We start from the raw sequence: 23,679 nt of genomic DNA on the forward strand, positions 1-23,679 counted from the left end.
TTTTGTATAGGGCAGAGAAACAAAGGATGCATGCATTTAATATATATGATGAATCAGAAAGATAAATAAGACATTGGTTAGATAGGACCAAAAACAGATCCCTAAACAGTGGCTTGGCAGATCAGTGGGGATGAAGGAATGGTTCTGTGTCAGCCACAGGCATGTTTGTGAACATGTTTGTACAAGTAGGGATTGCGTACACCCACTGTTCATGCAAATGGAGCTGTACATGCACACTTGCTCCCCCCTATTTGTTTGGTCCAGTTCCAAATGGGCCGTGGCCCGATAGTGAGCCGCAGACCGCAGACCCCTACCCTAAAATATATTGTAACTTCTCCTTTTCCACTCAGGCTTGTTTCCTTAATATTTGCAATACTCAAGAATTTCAAAATACAGCCTTATTGTTTGATTAATGATCCCCCAAAGGGCTAATTTTTTCCACATTAAAATAAATGGTTTTGCTTTAAAGGAAAACATGATTTCCTAAACTTAAAAAGGAGTGCAGTCAGAGTCACCAGTCAGAAATTTGAAAGCATCATGAAATGAAGCAGCAAACAGTAAAATATGTTCTTGCAACAGTGGGTGGCCAGCTATGTGGGTGACACCTAGGAACAGATTTCATCAGCTTTTTATTCCCTCAACCCGAAGCACAAATCCCTCCTCTGCAGCCCACTTTGACAAACACTACTGAGTCACAATCTTCTCAGAATGCCTCTTCCCCTCTTCATGAAAATCTCTGTGTTTAATCTGTCTCCTCTCCTTTTTCCCAGTTTCCTTTTCTTTTCTAGATTACCTTTCCACCTTTTTAAATTGATTTCTTAGCCTACAGTTCCTGTTTCCTTACAATCTTAGCAGCATACGCATAATAAATTGAGGCAAGCAATTAATTTCTCTACTATTATACGTGCCAGACTGTATGGTTAAAACTGTTGGCTAGTCAGCTTGCATAAGTTGACTCACTTATTGGAATAGCAGAGTCTTCTTATTTTCCAGTTGTGACCTTTTTATCTTTAATGTCCCAATGTCTTTGAACTTTTAAACACACATCTTTCAGAAGTAGTTTTTGTCAGGGTTCCAAATAACACCCCCAATGAAAGAAGACTCCGAAGCTTGGATTTCCTCAAAGTTCCATTTTATTAGAGATCTCATATTGGCGCATCTGGGAAATCCTGAATCTGAAAGTTTCCAGGTTTTCCCCACCCAAAAGAAAGTTCAAATCCCTGCCCAGCACCCACATGTCCATCACCTGATCCAATCAAGCACCATCCAAAACTGGAGATGCCTCCCAGTCACCTCAAAACAGCTGCAGGACACGGTGGCCTTGACTCTCTGAGAAAGAATGTTATTTTGTTTAGCTACCAGAATTGTTAGAAAATAGACATAATTTCTATGCTAGGGTTAATATTTTCAAACCACAGAATAATATTGATCACATGAAAGTAAAGGCCTGGTTCATGGTGTGGTGGAGGTAGGGTGTGGAGAGTCTTTTTCATACCATCTTCCAAAAAGAGCTACCACTAAAAGTGGTTTTGACAGGCCTTTCTCACTTATCATCTGTCCATCAGGCAAAACCTGGAGGTAAAATAAAAAAAAAGTATACCTTTAAAAACCACATGCGCAAAACCTTTTATTGGAGAAGGAATGTGCTTGAGAATACAGACAGCTTAATCACTGAAAATTAAGCACAGCAACTCGCAATCAGGATTTTTTATTTATTTTTTGCCTTATGCAGCTTGCCATCTGAGTTGCAAAACTCAGTTGCAAAACTCAGTTGCAAAACTCAAACTGCAACTGAGTTGCAGTTTCATCAATTTCTACTGTTGCCTGGTCCAAATAAAGATAAAAGCTGGTTACTCACTGATCTTGGAGGGGAAATGGCCTGGTTTGTTTGGAGCCCTCTATGATTCTGGCCCCTGGTACTTTTGGGGCCAGAATTACAGATGATGTTTGGCAGAGATGTTTTGTCATAAATTACAGTATAAGCACATAGTGGTCAAGGGTCAGAACTCAGCTCAAATATGAAGACAGATTTGAGGTTCAGGGGTTTAATCTTTGATTCTCAGTATAGGCCTAAACTATAGCATGAACTCTAGATGGCAATTGAAGTGTCCTCTAGCACAGTGGTCCCCAACCCCCGGTCCGCGGACCGGTGCCGGGCCGTGGAGTACCTGGCACCGGGCCGCGCAGCGGCTGGGGGCCATGATCGCTGCAGCGGCCAGGGGCCATGATCCCTGCTGCCTCTTCACCCACACGCGCAGCCTGAGATCAACCCCGGGACTCGAACCCGAGAGCCGCCTCTCCGGTCCAAACCCCACTCCCACCCCGGCCGCCCGCCCGGCGCCTTGGTAGCCCATGGAGACGGAGCGCGTTCGGTTCGCCGCTACCTGGGGGCGCCGTCCCCATGACATCACCGCGGAGTCCTCGCCTCTTTCCCTGGCGAGGCTTTCTCCCCGCCAGCCAATCAGAGGCCAGTCCCCGGGCAAGCGGGGACAAGTTGCTGGCCAGTCGAAGCAGAAGCGGGAGATTGGAGGGGGGGGAGAGAGAGAGAGAGAGAGAGAGAGCGCTGGGCGGGTGGCAGCGCGTTCCACAGCGGACTAGGCGCGCCGCGGGCTGCCAACCCCCCCACACACACACACGTACACACACTGCCTCTCTGGCAATTGGCTGCCCAGGAAGGGAGCGGGGAGCTTTCACAGATAGGAACGTGATGGGGTTTGTTTTCTTCCCCCACTCCTGAGCCCTTTTTTTTTTTTTTTTTGCTTGCCTTCTGGGGTCTCCGCCGTGGAGCAGCCGAGGTCAGATGGGGAGGCGGAGAGAGAGAGAGAGAGAGATGGGCGGGTGGCAGCTGTCTGTGAAACATCTTCCCCTCCCCACCTCCTGGGCAGCCAATTGCCAGAGAGGCATGGTGGGGGTGGTGGGGGTGGTGGGGGTGGAAGGAAATAAAAAGAGAAGTTGCCCTTTCATTTTGCAATCTCTCTCTACGACCTTGTTTCATTCTCTTCCCTTTTGTTTCGTCCTCATTTCTCAATCTCAGCAACTTTAACACTTTTGGACTTCAACTCCCCAAATTGCCCAGCCAGCTAGAATAGATAGATAGATGGTGGATAGGTGATTGATAGATAGAGAGGGATGGATGGATGGATGGATAAATAGATAAATAGATAGATAGATGATAGATAGATAGAGGATATATACACATACACGCATACACACATACATACACAGAGAGAGACAGAGACAGAGACAGAGACAGACATGGATGGATAGATATCACAGAAGTGAGTACACCCCCTCACATTTTATCAATATTTAAGTATATCTTGCAGCAGTTTAGACATTAATGGCTGGGGGCCATGATCGCTGCAGAACAACGCCCCCCCACCCCTGCGCGCGCTCAGCGGGCCACGGTAAAATTATCAAAGGCTGACTGGTCCGCGGCGATAAAAAGGTTGGGGACCACTGCTCTAGCACATTGGCGGGTTCCGGATCCCTTTCTAATCGGTACAGTTGGAACGGGCCTGGTGGCATCCATATGGACGCACACAGCACGCACATGTATCTTACCGCCTCCGCAAGCCTCTGTGATGCTCCAGCTGCTCAGCAGAGCATCACGCAGGCGTTGTACGCATCCCGCACAGGCGCAGAAGTGCAGAAACCTTGAAAGACAGGTAAGGAGCTCGGGCGGGCGGGTAGGCCCTCCGGAGCACCGTACCGGAACACTATCCGGTGCTCCGGGCAGACTCCGGTACACCCGCCCATACCGGGCATACCGCCTGCAATAGCAATAGCAGTAGACTTATATACCGCTTCATAGGGCTTTCAGCCCTCTCTAAGCGGTTTACAGAGAGTCAGCATATTGCCCCCAACAATCCGGGTCCTCATTTTACCCACCTCGGAAGGATGGAAGGCTGAGTCAACCCTGAGCCGGTGAGATTTGAACCGCTGAACTGCTGATCTAGCAGTAGCCTGCAGTGCTGCATTTAACCACTGCGCCACCTCGGCTCTAGCAGAACATGGTTAAACCTTCTCTTTATTATAAGCTTAGAAATTAAGAACATAGGGACTCAGTTTGTCTTTCTTGGCTGAATAATTTAGTATACAACCATAGAGAACAGGGACAGGAGGTCAATGGGATGGTTCAGTGATAGTCTAATGTAGCCTGCTTTAGATGAAACCCTCACCCCTTCCAGGAAAAGCTGTTCCTCACCTACCACTGTCACTGTCCCCATTGGATCCCAGTTCAGAGGAGGAGGAGAAGTTGGAACTGGGACTATCTGATGGGGATGGCATTTCTCTGGAATGTTTGGAGAGGCCACAGGCTGAGGACAATGCTGTCCCAGGGCCACCCAGGCATTAGGGGAAGTAGGTTAACCGAACAGGAGCTGCCTGCCCTCACAGACATGGGGGAGGATCAGGCAGTGGTGATGAGAGACAGCAAATCCCTCTGATGAGGAACAGCCACCTTCCCCACTTGATCTGATGGAGAGTAGAGCGGAGGCAAACTCAAAAGAGGTTTGCAAGCTGCTCCAGAAAAGGTCCCCCTGCCCCTCCTCTCAAGGAATACCTGGCTAGGGTTGACTTAAGCAAATGCCAGGGGGAGATTGTCTTTGTCGGGAACAATTGTTTGCTTTGGCATGCACTCCCCCAGACTTGGAAAAACTCAACCTTGACTCATGTTTCTGCCAGAGTCTTGCCTTGTTGACTTGACTTGCCGTGTGGACCTTGACTCTGGACCTTGTCCCATGAACTTGCAGCTTATCTTTGGACTTCCTCTTTGCCTTTGTGAATTGGTTTTGTTGTTTGCTGGCTTTTGTTTGTGGCTGCCTTCAGGGAAGTTTGGGGTGGAATTTATAGGGTGGTTTGCTGTGGAATTTAACAAAGCAATAAATGACTCTTTTGAAGTCTGCCACTGCCTAGGCAATCTAGGTCATAACACACTACTGGTTTTCCAGTGGTTACTTGCTGGATATAATGGGTGCAAGTCTTCTTCACTGAGGGAAAATAGTATATTAGATGAATCACATGGCAGATTTGTCAACTAATGATACTAAAACAAAACGGTTGCCAAGAAGCAATGGGTGGAAATTAATCAAGGAGAGAAGCACCTAGAACTAAGAAGAATTTCCTGACAGTTAGAACAATTAATCCATGGAACAACTTGCCTCCGGAAGTTGTGGTGCTCTGACACTGGAGGTTTTTAAGAAGAGATTGCACAACCATTTGTCTGAACTGGTATAGGGCAGTGATGGCGAACCTTTTAGACACTGAGTAGCCAAAGTGCGCACATGCGCATGCTCAAACTAAAAGATGTGCAGGTATGTGAACATGTGCATGTGTGGGCATGCATGAATGTGAATGTGTGCCTGCATGTGCCTGCTTGGACATGCGTGGACATCCATGGACTTGCACTCATGCGCAGCAGAGACCCAAAGACCAGCTGGCCAGCGGGAAGCAGGCCATCCCAACACAGGCAGTGCAACAAGGGGTAAGGTCTTTTTCTTTCATGAACTTCTCTTTTGTCGTTTGCAGGGAAACAGAAGCTCACAAAAGAAACACCACAGAGATCTGACCTGGGGCGATGGCCAGTAGAGAGGGCTCTGCATGCCACCTCTGCCATGTGTGCTATAGTTTCGCCATCACAGGTATAGGGTTTCCTGCCTGAGCAGGGGGTTGGACTAGAAGACCTCCCAACTCTGTTCTGTTCCATAGAGACTAGTGAAATTGCAGCTATGCTTTTAACATAATCACAATACCATTCTTGTAACTGTGTATGCAGTAGTGGGATTCAAATAATTTAACAACCGCTTCTCTGCCCTAATGATTTCTTCCAACAACCAGTTCACCAAACTGCTCAGAAACTTAACAACTGGTTCTCCCGAAGTGGTGCGAACTGGCTGAATCCCATCATTGTGTGTATGTATTTTTCAAGCAGCTTATTTCTTAACCTAAAAATATCACAAGAAGCCAATATGCTTGCTGAAGTTTGAAACTTACCTTAAATTCTCCAGGAGCCAGTTGGGTCCCGCTGAGTAGCACTTCAGGAAACACATAATTAGTGTTAAATGAGCCACTGAGGGAAAAGAAGTTGAACCTGGTAGCAGCAGTATCAACTCGCTGGCCACATGACTTAGGATCTGTGTTGTTACACTTCAGGAGTGTGCAGATCTACAGTCAGAGGGGGGAAAAAGGCTTACATGGAATTGGGTCAATCAAAATGAAGAATAACTGCCCAACAACTGGAACAATCTACATTGCTACTAAGCACTTATGCATTAACATTGTTTTTACTTCCATTTCTTCAGTTGAAAAGATTCCCGGGGGATTTAATACAATACAATAGCAGAGTTGGAAGGGACCTTGGAGATCTTCAACTGCAAACCCCTGCCTAGGCAGGAAACCCTATACCATTTATACAACCTCAAGCAATATAGAGTAGTCTATTTTCAGGAGGTTGCTAAAACTAAAAAGAAAAGAGTAAACGAGCAAATATCATTTGACACCAAGCCCTTCAATATTATTGTGTTTTTATAAGATGCACTGGAGTATAAGACGCACCATGATTTTGAAGAGGTAAATTAAAGAAAAGTTTTTGCACTCTGCAGGCCTCTCAAACTTTCTGCATGCCTCATTTGGGGGGGGGGGCATGCAGAGCTTTGGGAGGCTTGTAGAGTGCTCCTGGGGGCTAGGTAAAATAAGTAAAAATGGCCCTCCCCATCCCTCAGGAGCACTTTGCAAGCCTCCCAAACTCTCTGCACGTCCATTTTTCCAAAGGGGCGGGGTTTCAGTAGGCCAAAAATGCTGTATTCAGTGTATAAGACACACCCAGATTTTCACCCTCTTTTTTGAGGGAAAAAGGTGCGTCTTATACTCTGAAAAATACAGTATTTTTGTAACCTGTCCTTTAAAGGTTGTACGCCATATTCCTCTAGCAAGTCTTTTCAGGACCCCCTGATTCTTTTAGGTATAATGAAGCTATTAGGAATAGTTCATTTTTTAATTTCAGTCCTTTTCCTAGAAAATGATTGTTCTGGAGAACTGTCATACACCATATACCACTCTTTTATAATTATCTCATAGAATGGTTATAACTAAAATATGTGTGTTTCCAGAAGAGCACATGTTACACCCTAGCTCTGTGAGCTGCACTGGTTGTCAGTTTGCTTCCAGGCCCAATTTAAGGTGTTGATCTTAAACTTTAAAGCCCACCTTGGCATGGGACCTGGTTATCTGAGGGACCACCTCTTCCCAATTATATCAGCCCGGCTCATCATTTCAGAAAGTCCTTAAGACCTAGTTAATGTCATTAGACCTGAGGCTCCCAGGGAACCAGAGAGTTACTTAAATGGTTCCATTGTTTGAGGCGGTCATTTTTATCCTTGGTTGTCCTAGGGGAATTTTATATTTGTTTTTTTATACTATTTTGTGTGTGTGTGTGTGTGTGTGTGTGTGTGTGTGTGTGTGTGTGTGTGTGCATGTGTGCGTATCAGTGACATGCAGTCACGGGAGGCAGGGCCTCACCACTGTCATCATGAAAAGAAAAAAAAATAAAAGGGAAAAGGCTGAGGTAGTTGCTGCCAGAGTCACAGTGGATGACTCTGCTTAGTGCTTACCTGTTTAAAAAAGCCTCTAAAAAAGTGCTATCTACAGGAGGAGGCGAGAGAACCACGTGCCTCAGTCTATCTTTATGATCACTTGAGCAGAGTTAAGCAAGGGTTAAAAGCCGAAAAATTCCTTATGTAGATGAGGCACATGGTTCTCTCGCCTCCCTGGCAGCAGCTAATTCAGCCTTACTTCAGCAGCTCTTGCCTTTTTCTTTTTACCTTTTTTACACTTTCATCATGGCAGACAAGAGCAGAGTTGAAATCCTCTGTGACACAGCTGGAAAAGGTATGTGGGTCGGAGGGAGTGGGAGGAATTCAAAATTAATGTAATTTGTAAGTAATTGTATTAGTGTAAGTAATTTGTGTGTGTTTGTGTGTGTGTGTTTTACCTGCCTCTGCTGACATGTGGGCTGGCACTTTATTTTTTATGTGGGAAATATCGGCCGGCAGGGCTTTTGGACATAGCGGCAGGGCGACTTTTGCCTCTAGCGCCGGGGCAGCAGGGCGGCTTTGGTTCCATCCAGCATTGATTCTTTGAAGCTTTCCATAGGTCCTCTCTGCTTTTAAAATCTTCCATTGGTCTAAGGAAATTTTTCCTCTATGGCGGACACATAGAGCGGGATGGCGGACAAAGCGCCAGGGCTTTAAAGCTCTGCTGCCATGTCCATCATCCCGCTCTATGGCGGACACGGCACTGGGGCTTTAAAGCCCTTTAAAGCCCCAGCGCCATGTCTGCCACAGAGCGGGATGGCGGACATGGCAGCAGGGCTTTAAAGCCCCGGCACCATGTCCGCCATAGACACGTCCCGCTCTTTGGAGGACACAGCGCCGGGGCGTCCAAACGCCCTGCCGCTGTGTGCAACATAGGGAGGCTTTTGCCCGCTTGCCTCACCAGCCATAAACCTCACAGCATGTCACTGGTGTATGTGTATATATATCGAACTATCCTAAAGACACAAGTTCCAGGTATAGCTATAAAAGAAGAGACAGATATTGCGATCTCCGGAACTTAAAATATATTATCCACTTAGCTTTCGTTAGCCTCTGCTAACATCATCAGAGTGTAAAAACTACCATCCAAACTAACATCGAACAGCTCAGCTCATGGAGATGAGCAGTCCAAGCTGTGTGCAATAATGGAGGAAGCAACAGTAGCTAAGCCTCCATCGATTAACATGTCTGAAGTAAAAACGACAGAGCTAATTACAGGTGGGAGGCGGGTGGATGGGCCCATAACACACGCAATGGCCAAATTGATCAATGATACATAAAGGCAAATATCTCTTCAATGTTAATTTTTACATTCTGACTATGTTAGCAGAGGCTAACAAAAGCTAAGTGGATAATATATTTTAAGTTCTGGAGATCGCGATGTCTGCCTCTTCTTTGATATATATAATATATAATAAATATAATATAATATATAATATAATATAATATAATAATAAATATAATATAATATTATATATATATATATATATATATATATATATATATATATATATATATATATATATATATATATATATATATATATATATATGGGTTTCATCCGATTGTTATGCCCATAGCATAGCATAGTGTAGCGTAACGTAACATAACATAACATAGCATAACATAACATAAATTGTTATTCTTTTGTTATGCCAAAAGAATCACTTTTGGCAGCTATACAAATCTGGCAAATAAATAAATATGGAGAAAAGATGGAAGAATAGTCTTTCGTGGGGGGGGGGTGTTGTTTATGCATATGTAGCCCTGATGGCTTTATCAAGCTGAAAGGTTTTTGTTCCCTTCAATTCATAGAAAATACTTTATCACAGAAAGTTTTTTCCCCTTCCATTCAGTAGAAAGTATTTTATTGAGGTCAGCCATACCCTAAGGCAACGAAGCAGATGTTTCAGGCATGTGATACTGAAGATACTGATGCTGAACGTCAAAACTATTTATGTGCCATTTGGTTTTTGCTGACTTTCTAAATAGCCTGCTGCCTTCCACTGTGGTAAAGATGCTGATAAGAAGAACAGTTTATCTGAAAATCTAACTGTTGGCAACATGCCCTAGTCAGAATAACCACCTGGTCCAGTTCAGATATGGATCCCTGCTCTTCTCTCTTCCATACACGAAAGTCCCACAACCCATCATGCCTCATTGAGTCTCTTACCTGCAAATAATATTCTCCTTCAATCACATGAAGCCCATCAAAAACACCCAAAGCATAAACTTCATCCTCTTGCTTCTCTGCCATACTGTAGTTCAAATAACAGCAGAGGTTTTTCTGGCAGACGGTATAGTTTCCTGCCTCCTGCGCTAGTTCTGTAAAGGTGAAATTATCAAAATAGATACTGTTGTGAAATACTAGGCTCTCTGGTGAGAAATGTGGAAGCCCCGATGCATGCAAGCTCCAGTTGAAAGTTGGCAGGTAGGTGGGAGAAAGACGGGGACGTGCCTCAATTTCTGCGAGCAAGAGTTTGCCACTCTGGCTTTCCATATCAAAGTGATACGTCTTTGGGCCATTGGGTGTAAAAATGCCGCTCCCTGTGAAGACAAAAGAGATGGACAGATCTGTTCATCTACCGGTAGATCACAACGGTAAAAAAGTTATTTGGAATGCAGCTTGTTAAGTTCTTGTTAGAAACTGGCCTATGAAGATTTTGCTGAACCAGAAACAAACTCAGATACATCCCTTGGGGAGTAAATACAAGAGATCTGGATTTTGAACATGGATGAGTCAGAATTCGAATCCTGATCAGTTCAGAAATCTGTCTCTTAAACATCTGTTCAACTTCATCCTGCATCTGAAGCGGCATCTTGGTGTCCCTCATAGAAGGAATAGCAAAAAGAATGCAGGTAGTCCTCACTTACTGACAGATGATGGGGCCAGAAAGTCTGTTGCTAAGGTGATGCAGTCATAAAGTGAAATGTCTCGTGCCTGTGCCAATCTATATTGGTTTATCAGTTCCAGCTGTGATCATTAAACAAATGCTAGGTGGTTGTTAAAAGGGACCCAGTGGCTCAGTGGCTAAGATGCTGACCTTGTCGATTAAAAGGTTGGCAGTTCAGCAGTTCGAATCTCTAGTGCCATGTAACGGAGAGAGAGAGGCCCTTTTACTTGTGCCAGCTTCTGCCAACCTAGCAGTTCAAAAGCACGTAAAAAATGCAAGTAGAAAAAATAGGGATCATCTTTGGTGGGAAAGTAACAGCATTCCATGCACCTTAAGTGTTTAGTCATGCTGCCCACATGACCACGGAGATACTCTTCGGACAGCACTGGCTCTTTGGCTTTGAAATGGAAATAAGCACCGCCCCCTAGTGTCAGGAATAACTAGCACATATGTGCGACGGGAACCTTTACCTTTACCTTAAGTGGTTGTTAGGTGTGACCTCATGTGATCACTATGTGATCTCCTTCTGGCTTCCCCATTGACTTTGCTTTCAGGAGGGCAGAAGGGAATGGGGTAAATGGTGATCACATGACCACAGTTCTCTGCAACATTGTAATTGGCAGCCAGTTATCAAATATCCAAATTGTGATCATGAAATTGTGGGGATGCTGCAATGGCCACAAATTCGAAGACCAGTTGAATTTTCACTTTTTCCAGCACCATTCAGCATCAACTTCAAACGGTTGTTGAAAGAGTGGTTGGTAAGTGAGGACTAATGAAATGCCTTTGAAGAAAGCCACTTGTGAATCTCTCCTGTGTATCCAAATGGATACAGAAAAGTCACAAGAACTATCTGTGGAGCAATAATTCCAGATACCTAGAAATTCACATAGCCAGATTTCAGGAAATAATATGTTAATGCTAACTTCAAAAGTACTGTGGTCTGGCATCAGAGGTGGGTTGCTACCGGTAGTGGAAATTGTGACTGAGTCGCCGAACCGATAGGGACAGCAGGCTGGCCATACCCCCGAACCGGTTCCCTTGTTGCTTTTTAGTCATTTTATAATGGTCTGTGCATGCGCAGAACAATTTACAGGAAATTATGCATGCACAAGCAATGTGCAACGGGTGTGCATGTGAACCAAGCAAACCGGCAGTAACGCCACCAGCAACCCACCCCTGTCTGTTTTTGTCAGCTTTCTGATTCTCCTGGAATAATTTTAAAAGCAGAGTTTTAAAAAGTTTTTTAAAAATCATTTTTTTTGTCCATCTAATTTTTTGTTTCACAGCTTTAGCCAGTCCCTGAATTTATTTTTGTATAGCTTTTATAGACTCCTCTAATTGAGCCATTGGATTTTATCCCTGTGGCTGATAAAAATCAGAAACACAGTTTTTATAGTGGTTCTATATTTTACTATAGGAGTGATACATAATGAACCTTAATAATAAACTAATAATAATAAACACCCTACAAAAAAGGTCCTAGACTTATCCATGTTTGTATGATCCCTCTTTACATGCAATTGCCCTATCTAAAACAAATAATGAATTAAGAGTTGGATCCACCAGGAGATTGTTCGTAGATGACTGAATTACTTAAGTTTTGACACCAAAATCATCTTGGCATGTTCATAATTTAGATTTGGCTAGAGTAATTTTCAAATGCAATTATTTAACAATCAGGCAGGCAGGATTTTTATAAAACAGGAGTGAATTTAAACCCTTTTCTTCCAGTTCCTCCCTCTCTGTGTTCTTCTGACTTTGTTCCTATTGTGCTGACTCACTTCCCTTTTTATTCTTTACATTCGGTCAACATGGTCTCTATCGTATTATGCTGAGTCACTTCCAACTTGCTATTTTCCCATTTCAATATTTTGCTATGTTTTATTTATTTAATTCATTTATATAGCCGCCCATCTAATAACCAACTCTGGGCGGCTCCCAATTAAAAGTTAAAACAGCATAATAGCCATATTAAAACTATAAAACTAAGCACATTAAACCTGCCACCAAATCAAATATAACCCACTATCTCTCATCATTAAAATAGCAACTGCAATAGCACTTAGACTTATATACCGCTTCATAGTGCTTTACAGCCCTCTCTAAGTGGTTTTACAAAGTCAACCTATTGCCCCCCAAAATCTGGGTCCTTATTTTACAGACCTTGGAATGCTCATCAGCAATAATACATTTTGTTTTCCACTGTGTTTGCCTATACATTATATCAGGGGTGGGTTCCAACTGCTGCCACTGCCAGTTCGTTCAGGGACGTGCTATGCGCACATGTGCAGTACTGGAAAAAAAATGCTTCTTCTAAATGCTAAATATGGTTCCAAAGCTTTAAAGCTGAAGGCAAACAAGATGTAAAGTAAGACAAACAAACCACCTTATGATTTTCTATGACATGTGAACCCAGTCGTTAGTATGTATTCATTTATACACATTACACATATTAAGATCTAATTTTAAACCAAGCATATAAAGATTGTAGTTACCAGTAATGTCCAAACTGGGTTTGTGTATATTAGCCGCAAGGACATTCACACGCATTCCCATTGCCCAGGCTGAGTAATATTGAACAGCAGACAAAAGGGGTAGAGTATTTAACCAAGCAGTCGGAAAAAGGATGGTGTCCACCTTGAATTTTTCCACCAATGAGATGGCAGGTTCACGAAAGTTAAGCATATCAGCGCAAGTGAAAACACCAAACTTCCCAAAGGAGGTGTTGAAGTTGACAAACTGTGGCTCCTTCGCAAAATTGAAGTGGATTTCTGAGGCAAAAAGGTTGTACTGTTTATAAAAAGGGGAGCGGAGAGAGAGAGAAAGACAATTTATATCATTAGAAGAAAATTATTCCCATAAAAACAAGGATGAACACATGTGATGCTGATGTTTTTCTAGTAGATAGTTATTGCTTTCCTTTACAATGTTATAAAAGAATCAATCAGTGAAAACTAAGGTCTTGAGAATACCTGGATTTTATATTCTCAAAATGAAGAAGTTAGCCACTGAATGTTTCATGCTTCAAGTAGCACTTGGAGCAATTCTTGCTCCTTGAAGCTTTTATGGAAATGTCAGGTGAGAGTATATGTTTCTTTTAATTCAAATACAGCAGTATTACTTTGAATTTTGTACTGTGTTTACACAGAGGATTGTCTGACTGATAGGGCTACCATGTTTAGATAGCAACTAATGGACATTACAACATTTGAAGCCTATATTAGTCATCCTAATAATAGTTACCTTGTGATAACGGGCCAGAAACTTTCCTTCTGAATCATAAACAACATTGGTATTGTACTGATAGCGTCCATCACTGGGACACTTAGGATCACTGGAGTTGCACGGTTTTTTGTCGCCCATATTGGCAACCACATAGATGCCATAATTCTTTGCCATGCAACTAAGCCTTTTCTGCACTGGGTTAAATCCAAACCTAAAATGGAAAGGAAGAATTGAATGAGAAAGGCAGTATCCAGGAACTAGAAACCGGGTAGATCGATCCACAGTGCAGACATACTAGCTTGGTAAATGCATTCTTGCCGAGCTGGGATAAGGAAGGAAGGAAGGGAGAAATTTAAATGCTGATTGATTCAGAAGGAGCAGGTGGGAGAAGTCAGCAGGATAAATGATGAAAACAGCACTGTACCATCATGGTGCACATTTTGCCCCCTTTGCATCTTAATATTGCATGCCTGGATCAAAGGGCTGGAGCTTATATCATGCAATTGCTGGTTTTCATTTTGATGAAAGCCTCTGATTCTACAAATACTTTTGTTCAGAAGTATTAAAAGCCTTTAAGAGATTTTTTTTTGAGTAAGCAGAAATGAATAACATATTTTCAAGGAAACATTAAGCAAAAATGATATATGGACGTCTTACTATCAATATATTAGTAGTGGCTAGAAAAGTGACCCCAAAAGAAGAGACAAATTTATTATCTGTGGCCTGATACATATTTTGTTTGTGTCTTCATAACATATATCAAGATTGAGGCTTGTATATTATTTTACAGTGTATACATTATTCTACATACTACTAAAACTCTCATCATGATCTTTAACTGGGTGAAACATTGCATTAGCCTGCCAGTAATTCTAGATTGGCAATTCTGAGAATTTCTAGTCTCAGTCATCAGGCCGTCCTGATGGAGGAATTCCTGAGAGTTACAAGACCCATATTTCTGGGTCAGGGGTGAAATGCTCTGAAGTCTGCTATGGTTCGCTTTGCTACCTGTAGTACAAAATGCTACTGGTTCTCCAGTCCGAACCAGTAGTATTTCACTCCTGTTCTGGGTGACACAGCTGACCAGAATTCTAGAGTTAACTAATATCATAACATTCCTGACAGCCCTAAGACAGAACTGCTGTGACCTTGCTATAAATATTCATCCAAATTGTTGAGCTTCAGTTACTCATCTTGACTGAGGGCAACCTTTTCCTTAATATTATCTATAAAATATTTCCCTGTAAATGATACAATGGTGACAAGCTGGGTTTTTTTTTTGAAGGTTGTTGAGTTTCACTAGTGCCATACAGCTTGGATTGTAACAGTGGTGTGCTGAAGCTGTTTTGTATCTGGAATTTTTCTTTTGAGCCAATTTGGCACACAGCCACCATGCCTAGAGTGCCAATCAGCTGTTTCACAGTTAGGGGTTTGGCAGTGGTGATGAAGCCAGTAGAACTGGTTCTTAAACATTCAGCAGCACATCACTGCCTGTAAGTGACTAACCGTGCAAAACAGGGAGTGTCTGCTGTTGTGTTACTATAACCTTATATTAATAAAGTGACTCAAATTCACTGAATTCTTGACTGTGCCTGGGTAGGGATTTGTTTTACCCCATCATGAAGCAGATAGGATGTTCTCTTGTGAGCTCTGTTACCTCTGTTTTGAATTCTGGAGGAAGGGACGACGCAGAAGCCAGGGTTTCCAACTAGAACAGATTTATTAGAACTACGAACGAAGTGACAGCGATTCAAATACGAACACATCGCGCCAAGGTATTTATATCTAAAGTATCTATTTCTTTAACCAATCAGTGGCCGGGTACTGGGCAGCAACGCTGACAGCTGACGCAGTACCCCGGCCAATCAGAGAAGACTTGTGGCTAGCAACAGCCTCTACTGCGTCCTAGCCAATCAGGACACAGTAGAGTTGTTGCCAGCCCCTTTTAGGAACTGTATGTAAACTACTTAATGAATATTTAACACCCCTTCCCCCCAGATCTGCGCATGCCCGTGATGGCGCATGCGTAGTCCTTTAGATAGGCGGGGCGGCGCCGGACCCGCCCAGATCTTCTCATTTCTCCAGCAGTTGTCGGCGGAGGAGGACCTGCTCGTGGTAGCTCCTCCCCGAAGGGAGTGGAGCTCCGAGCGACGCCATCTTGGAAAGGCCCAGAAGGTGGGCTCACCACCAAAGGTAGGCTGGGCCGGGGTGGCGCGTCGACGACGGTAGCGTAGGGCATTGGAGGGAAGTCAATGGGGGTAGGAGTGTCCAATGGGAAACACCCCGCGGTGGCTTGAGTAGTTTGTGGAGCTTCCCAACAGGGGGCGCTGGGGTAGGACGGGCCTGAATCTGGGAAGGCCCATTGCTGAGTCTTGTCGGTTTGAGATCTGTCTGCGGAGTCGTCCCTGTCCGGAGTGGATCGGTAGGCCAGGCCTGGATGTGTGAAGGCCTGTGGTTGAGAACTTGGATGTTGTACGGTCCTGTTGCCTGGACTTTGAATGTTAGACTCTCCGGACTCCATTGGGAGGCGCCTCCTTAACTGATCCAAGTGGCGCCTCCACTCGGATCCATTGGCCAGTCCGACCCTGAAAGAACAGGGACCGGTCAGGGCAATAACAACGGCTGGCACCCACTTGGGCTCTCCTGTGAAAGATCGAACCCACACTAGATCCCCCGGTGTAAAGGAACGGGAAGGGGGAACCCCCAGGTTGCACGGCTGTTCCCCCGAATAGAGTGGATGGAGCCTATCCAGGGGGGTCCGCAGGCGCCGGCCCATCAAGAGCTCCGCGGGGCTTTTGTTGGTCGTTGGGCAGGGGGTGGAATGTTGGCTCAGCAAGTAAGCCGCCACCCTCGACTGCCAGTCGCCCCGGTCCATGCGGCCCAGTGCCTCCTTCGCTGAACGGACCACCCGTTCTGCCCGGCCATTGCTGGCCGGGTGGTACGGTGCTGTAGGCGCATGCCGGATCCCTTGCTCGGCCAAGAACGCTTGAAACGTGGTGGAGGTAAATTGAGGGCCGTTATCGAAAACGAGGACGTCCGGCAACCCGTGGGTTGCGAACAACCTCCGGAGGGCCCTGACCGTACTCTCGGCTGTGGTGGAGGACATGAGGACCAATTCCACCCACCGAGAGTAGGCATCCACCACGATCAAGAAGGTCTGACCGTGGAAGGGACCGGCGAAATCTACGTGGAGGCGCGACCACGGGCCTCTCGGAGCCTCCCACTCTCGAGCAGGCCCGGCTGGGGGGTTTGGCCTAGATAGTTGACAGGCGGTGCAGCGGCCTACGTAGGCCGCTATCTCTGTGTCCAGCAGAGGCCACCAGACATAGCTGCGGGCCAATGCCTTCATGCGCGCTATGCCTGGGTGGTCCTTGTGGAGCAGAGACAGGACTTTTGGCCGAAGCTCGGCAGGGATCACAACCCGATCCCCCCAAATGAGGCATCCCCCGTGGAGGGAGAGCTCAGCTTGCTGGGCCTTAAAGGGCCGGAAGCCATCAGCCACCTTGTCCGTAGGCCATCCTCTCAAGACCCAAGAGCAGACTTGGGAGAGAATTGGATCGGCCTTGGTGTAGGCCGCGACGTCCGCGGCCGAAATGGGGAGGCCGGAAGACGCTATAGAGAGGACGGAGAGGGCTGGCATGGGGGCGGTGTCAGTCTCCGGCAACGGGCAGCGGCTGAGGGCATCTGCGTGCCCCAGCTGCTTGCCTGGACGGTAGAGCAGCGTATACGAATACGCTGCGAGAAACTCCGTCCATGCGGGGGGAGAGGATGGGGGGGTCGGCTTGTCGCCTGCCAGAAGCCCAAGGAGAGGCTTGTGGTCAGTGACAAGTGTAAAAGGCCGACCGTAGAGGTAGTCGTGGAAGCTCTTAACCCCGGACACTGCAGCCAGAGCCTCCTTGTCTATCTGGCTGTAGTTGCGCTCCGCTGAGGAGAGTGTCCGGGAGTAAAAGGCCACAGGGGCCTCCGAGCCATTTGGGAGGACATGGCTCAGGACCGCCCCTAGACCAAAAGGGGAGGCGTCACACGCGAGCGTCAGCGGCAGCCTGTCATTATACTGAATCAGGACTGCCGATGACGTCAGCGTCTCTTTGACAGCCGCGAACGCATGCGCTTCGCAGCTCCCCCAGCGCCAGGCCGCGGATCGGTCGAGCAACCGATGCAGCGGCTCGGCTAGTGACGCCTTGTGCGGTATGAAAGGAGCGTAGAAGTTAAGAAGTCCCAGAAACGCTTGCAGCTCTGCCTTGGAGGTGGGCGCAGGGGCGTTTCTGATGGCAGCCACTTTGGATGGCGTGGGGTGGATGCCTTGGGCATCAATCAAGAAGCCCAAGAATTCCACCCTAGGAACAGCAAACAAACATTTGCTGCGCTTTAATTTTAGACCCGCGCCCCTAAAACGTAGGAGGACCTTCCTTAGTACCTCGATGAGTTCTGAGCGGCTGGCTGCAGCGATCAGAACATCATCGAAGTATGGGACCACACCTGGGAGCCCATGGAGCAGTCGCTCCATGAGGCTCTGGAAGATCCCCGGGGCCACGGAAACGCCGAATTGAAGGCGGCGGCAACGAAAAGCCCCACGATGGGTGACGATGGTTTGGGCAGCCGCCGCATCGTCATCCACCGGGAGCTGTTGATAGGCCTGTGCCATATCCAGTTTGGCAAATGTGCAACCCTGCCCCAGGGAATGGAGCAGGTGTTGCACTACAGGGACTGGATAGGGGTTTGCCTGAAGGGCCAGGTTGATCGTTGACTTGTAGTCGGCGCAGATCCTCACTGACCCGACCGGCTTGATTGGGAGAACGATGGGGGTCTCCCAGCGAGAGTGATCTACGGGTTCGATGACTCCCTGCGCCAGGAGCTTATCAAGCTCGGCGTCGACCTTGGCCCTTAAGGCAAAAGGCACCCTGCGGGCCTTAAGCCGAATTGGAGCAACCTGGGGGTCGAGGCTGAGGGATATGGGGGTGCCTTTATAACAGCCTAGCTGGCCGTCAAAAACGTCCGCGAATTCCACCAGGACGCTTTCTAGGGAGGAAGAGACAACCCGGTGCACCCCCCCCTATTGACAGACCCAGGGCAGGGAACCAATCCAGGCCTAAGAGGGCAGGGAGGGAATTTTTAACTACCAGTATGGGCAATTTCCCCTTGAAGGGGCCATACGAGACAGAAATGGGGAAAGAGCCTAAGGTGGGGATGAGGTTCCCCTGATAGTCCCTTAAGGTGGTCTCAGCAGGCAGGAGCTGGCTTTGGGAGACCGTGGGGCAGAGGCGGGAGAAAAGAGCCCAGGACAGCAGAGAACGGGAGGAGCCGGAGTCCACCTCCATCCGGCAATGCTGACCTTCCAGCTGGACCGAGGTAGCGACCTTCCGGGCTCCGGCGGAGGCCTGGCTAACAGAGCAGTCAGAGGCTTGCGGCTGATAGATGGTGTAGCAGACTTCAGCCCGCCGAGCGGGCCGTGGCGGTTGGCGGCGTGGCTGCGCTTGGGGCTGGACAGCGGGTTGCAGGAAGGATGGGGCAGGCAGAGAGGCCCGGCAAACTCGAGCGATGTGCCCTTGCCCGTTGCAATGGCGGCAGATCGTGTTGTGGAAAGGGCAGGCTGTGCGGGCATGGCGACCGCCACAGCCACGGCAAGGAGCGCTGGCTGCCGGAGGTGCAGCCGACTGCGGTTGAGGTTTGCGTTTCGGCTGTGCCCTAAGCTGCCCCACGATTTCATCAGATGGGTTCTCCGGGGGTGGCATTTCATCGACCAGGCTCGTTTGCGATGGAGGGCCAGCAGGCGTCTGGGTAGGCGAAGCCACTTGTAGCTGCTCGATATCGGCCGTGGACTGCTCAGAGAGCTCGGCTGCTCTGGCAGTCTCCACGGCCTGGAGTAAGGTGATGTCCTGATGGCGGAACATACGGCTTCGCAGGTTGACATCGCGCACTCCACAGACGAACTGCTCCACCAAATTTTCTTCTAAGTTGGAAAAATCGCACTGAGCGGCCGTTGTTCGCAGCGATTCTAGGAATTGGCTAATTGATTCATACGGCTTCTGCACTCGGCGGCGGAATGCGAATCGGCGTGCGATTTTCGATGGAGTGGGAGCGCAGTGGCTTTTAAGCTTCGCCATTAAGTTGTCCCACCCCAGCTTGTAGGCTGGCCTCGGGGTGGCCAGGGCTCTGGCTGAGGCAAACATCGCAGGTCCGCAGCAGGACAGGAAAAAACTACACTTCTCCTCTTCGGGTTGGCCGTGGTTCTTGGACGCAATGAGATAACACTCAAAGCGTTCCATGAACCCCTCCCAGGTTTCTCCGGCTGAACCGAAAGGAGCAAAAGGTGGTAGTGCCGATGCCATGGTGGCAGGATGTGGCACGGAGCGGAGAGAAGAATTGAACAGAAAAAAAAATTCTTGGCTTCCACCAGCGTTTGCGTGCCGGCTGAGGTTGTGGCTCGGACGGCTGGCTAAGCGTCTTCTCTCGCTATTACCCTAGGCACTGCGGGAATTGCTGGATCCCATCCTCGTCGCCAGTTTTGAATTCTGGAGGAAGGGACGACGCAGAAGCCAGGGTTTCCAACTAGAACAGATTTATTAGAACTACGAACGAAGTGACAGCGATTCAAATACGAACACATCGCGCCAAGGTATTTATATCTAAAGTATCTATTTCTTTAACCAATCAGTGGCCGGGTACTGGGCAGCAACCGCTGACGCAGTACCCCGGCCAATCAGAGAAGACTTGCGGCTAGCAACAGCCTCTACTGCGTCCTAGCCAATCAGGACACAGTAGAGTTGTTGCCAGCCCCTTTTAGGAACTGTATGTAAACTACTTAATGAATATTTAACACTCTGGCTTGGATAAACAGTCCTTTTAGCTTCTTCAGGAGGCTGGGGAGGGAGGAGCAGCTGGGTCTAGGAGGTATCGATACCCCATTAGGAGAGGGGATCATATTACTCATCAAGATGAAGATGGCAGTGGATTGGCCCCTGATGAAAAGAACTTCTCTGGGTTCAGCTATACTGGACAATTACTGTCCCACACTTTTTTCTAGGAAAGACTGCTGGAAACGTGGTAGGACTTGAATTACAGAGTGCCCTAAAGGCAGTGGTGAATTTTAATTTTTTTTACTACCAATTCTGTGGGCGTGGCTTGGTGGGTGTGGCAGGGGAAGAATGCTACAAAATCACCATTCCGTCCCCACTCCTGGAGGAAGGATATTGCAAAATTTCCATGCCCACCCCACTCTGGGGCCAGCCAGAAGGGGTATTTGCCGGTACTATGAACTACATAAAATTTCCCCTACCAGTTCTCTAGAACCTGTCAGAACCTGCTGAATTTCACCCCTACCTAAAGGGAATAAATTGTTTGGACTCCTTACACATCTCAGTTCAGACCAGGGCATCAGAGGGAGAAAGGTTCAATTGTTTTGGTGGATGACATTTTTCAAAACGTAGACTGGGAAAATATGCCCTTTCCCAAACAACTTCTGGTTTGATTCCATTGAACATGGGATCCTTTTGATTGGCTGAAAGAGTTCGGAGTATTTCTCTACAATAATTCTGATCTGTTCTAAGTAGGTAACGGCAGTTGGTGGGTGGCAGGGAACAGAAGTTTGCTCAGTTTAAAGATGGTCCATATCACCCATACTTCCATAAAATTCTTGGAAGTGGCTACCCATTGCTTTGGATTGAATCAGTGGTATGGAAAGTAATGAAGATAAACTTGATGAAGCTAGGCAGAAGCTGTTGCTTAGGCAAAAGGGGATGAAATATTTTTCATCAGAATGTCCAGATGATATCTGGAAATTGTATAAGCAGATATCCCCACTGCACTGGAGTGAAAGAAGAGGAAGGTGGTACAGATCAATTAGATTTGCAAGATTCTATTATTATAGCCAGTATCAATTAAAGCAGGGGTGCCACACCCGCATCATCACAGCGGTGTCACGTGACATATCAGGACTCCCCCCCGCTTTGCAAAACCAAGGGTGGGCATGGCCAGCATGTGACGCACTCGGCCCATGGGCACAAATTTGACACCCCTGAATTAAAGTATCCTAAACTTTCTTGCGGAGTTGATTTGATGGTCTGGTCTACCTAGTGGGGCTAACATCTCTGCTGATAATATCCACATATTTCAACCCAGAGTCAATCCAGAAGTCCAGTGGATCCTGATCTGTTGTCTACGGGCTGGATGGGATATCGCAGGCATAAGGTGAATTCCACCAAGAAAGGAATGTTGTTTGTTCAGAAAACATTTTTTTAGCTCTGTATATGCTTGGGTCATAATATTCAGACAGGGCAGCACTTCCCCAAAGGAAATTAACTTGATTTTTTACAGAGAATTGTGCTCTCAGATATACAAAAGCGCAATAAAACAAGGAATTTAAAATATAACTACATTACATGGGGAAAGCTATTGCTATATTGCCACCTAGTGACAGAAATATGGAGAGGCAAGTTTACTTAACAATTCAGTCTGGAACAATATTTTTAGAACTCCATAATTCTCAACATAAACTAATAAAAGAAATCCGCAAAATGTGTATGAACATTTTCTCTCAGAGACTTGTTTAATCATGGCAATATACTTCCCAAAGAACCCAGCTTTAATAAATTAAATTCAGAAAGGTTTTTATAAAATGAAAAATCAAATTTCACCAGGAATCACTGGCAAAACTCACATTTTAACAGCATTTTCTAATTGCATGTGGAATTTTATTCAAACAAAATCCAAGAAAAGCATAATATAATATTTTATATATGAGGTAAATAAAGTTGTGTGGCAATTCTTAATTATCCAACCAACGATAATTCTACCCTTACAGTACAAATACAAATTGGAATCACTGTTGTATGCGTACAAAAGCATTAGAAAAACCCACTGTTAGTTCACTATAAGAATGGAGAAGTAACCAAGACTCATTATACTACTTTGTATATCAAGCTCATTTATTAAATTTATATGCAACCAATCACACTAGTCAAAGTGACTCTCTACCTTCAAGGAGATTCTACTTAGATTTGATGAGATTACCTTTCTGGATCATTGCATGGAATCCAGTTTATTTCAGGATCTGGTATATCCTCAAGATAAGGATAAATTGTTTCCCGAGTAAAGACCCACCCATAAATGCCATCTTCAGAGGTCACAATGATACGGGCTCCCTACAAAAAGAAAAGAGAAGAATGCCAGTTCAGTTAAGAGACTCCACTGCTTCCAAGAACAAAGAAGGTGGAACTTACTATCCCTGCATCTGTTGTACCTGTTCAGCAGCTGTCTTGATGGCTTCTTCTAAGATGTCTAGATTTCTGTTCATTAAGTTCAGGGCTTCTTCTGGAGAGACAAGTTTGGGGGTGGGTCCTGTAAGTATAACAGCATGCTCATAGACGGCAGCAAGGAATGTTTCCACAGCAGAGGCCCCAAGAATAGCCCCAGTCAGGAAGACAACCCAAAAGTGAGGCTGGAAGGCAACCATGCTTGCAGAGCCAGATTCTGGCTCAGACTGATACCAAATGGGAAGTCTGTTTAGCTTAATAAGAAGGGAGGGATGGGGTTATTTGGTGAGTGACAATTTACCTGTTACATCACCAGCTACTCTAGAGGAAGAGTAGATTGCTAAACACAGTGATTACCACATTATATACTTTGTACCCAAACTTCCTGAAAGTAGAAATATCTTTATTAAGAAACATATTAGAAGAGACAAAGGCAGCATTCAGTTCCTGAAATGAAGTCAGTTTGAACTACCTGACACTGTAACTGGGAAATTCCCCATTCTTGATAGAAGAAGTCAACCAATTACTTTGTATTCCGCAATCTGATCAAAAACATAACTTTTTCTAAAAAAGTTATCAGAGATAATAAGAAATGTATAAGAGGTCTGTTAAGCCAGTACATACTAGATTTCAGTAACCTTCCTTTCTCTCCAGAGTCACTTTTGCAGGGTGGGGGGGGATTCCCCCTTTTGCTAATAGGCTCCTTTTTGTGGT

General features: G+C 46.0%; 1 protein-coding gene across 1 annotated transcript; it reads right to left on the reverse strand.

The window, feature by feature from the left end:
- Nucleotides 1-1,358: 1,358 nt before the first annotated feature.
- LOC116507625 (pantetheinase-like) lies at nucleotides 1,359-23,213 on the reverse strand. Its single transcript, XM_032215900.1, has 7 exons — nucleotides 22,953-23,213; nucleotides 22,724-22,854; nucleotides 13,733-13,925; nucleotides 12,985-13,279; nucleotides 9,766-10,139; nucleotides 5,995-6,165; nucleotides 1,359-1,572 (listed from the first exon to the last, which is right to left on the reverse strand). The coding sequence occupies exons 1-7, from the start codon at nucleotides 23,163-23,165 to the stop codon at nucleotides 1,453-1,455; spliced, it is 1,497 nt and encodes a 498-aa protein (XP_032071791.1). The 5' UTR covers nucleotides 23,166-23,213; the 3' UTR covers nucleotides 1,359-1,452.
- Nucleotides 23,214-23,679: the final 466 nt, after the last annotated feature.

This window comes from Thamnophis elegans, chromosome 4, assembly GCF_009769535.1.
Source record: "Thamnophis elegans isolate rThaEle1 chromosome 4, rThaEle1.pri, whole genome shotgun sequence".
Taxonomy (NCBI): Eukaryota; Metazoa; Chordata; class Lepidosauria; order Squamata; family Colubridae; genus Thamnophis; species Thamnophis elegans.

Excerpts from the sequence above, each read along its gene's own strand:
- LOC116507625 (XM_032215900.1), bottom strand. The coding sequence starts at position 23,165 with ATGGTTGCCTTCCAGCCTCACTTTTGGGTTGTCTTCCTGACTGGGGCT. Across the intron at positions 13,280-13,732 it reads TTCTGGCCCGTTATCACAAG|TACAACCTTTTTGCCTCAGA; the intron begins GTAACTATTATT and ends TTTTATAAACAG. Across the intron at positions 10,140-12,984 it reads ACCCAGTTTGGACATTACTG|GGAGCGGCATTTTTACACCC; the intron begins GTAACTACAATC and ends TTGTCTTCACAG.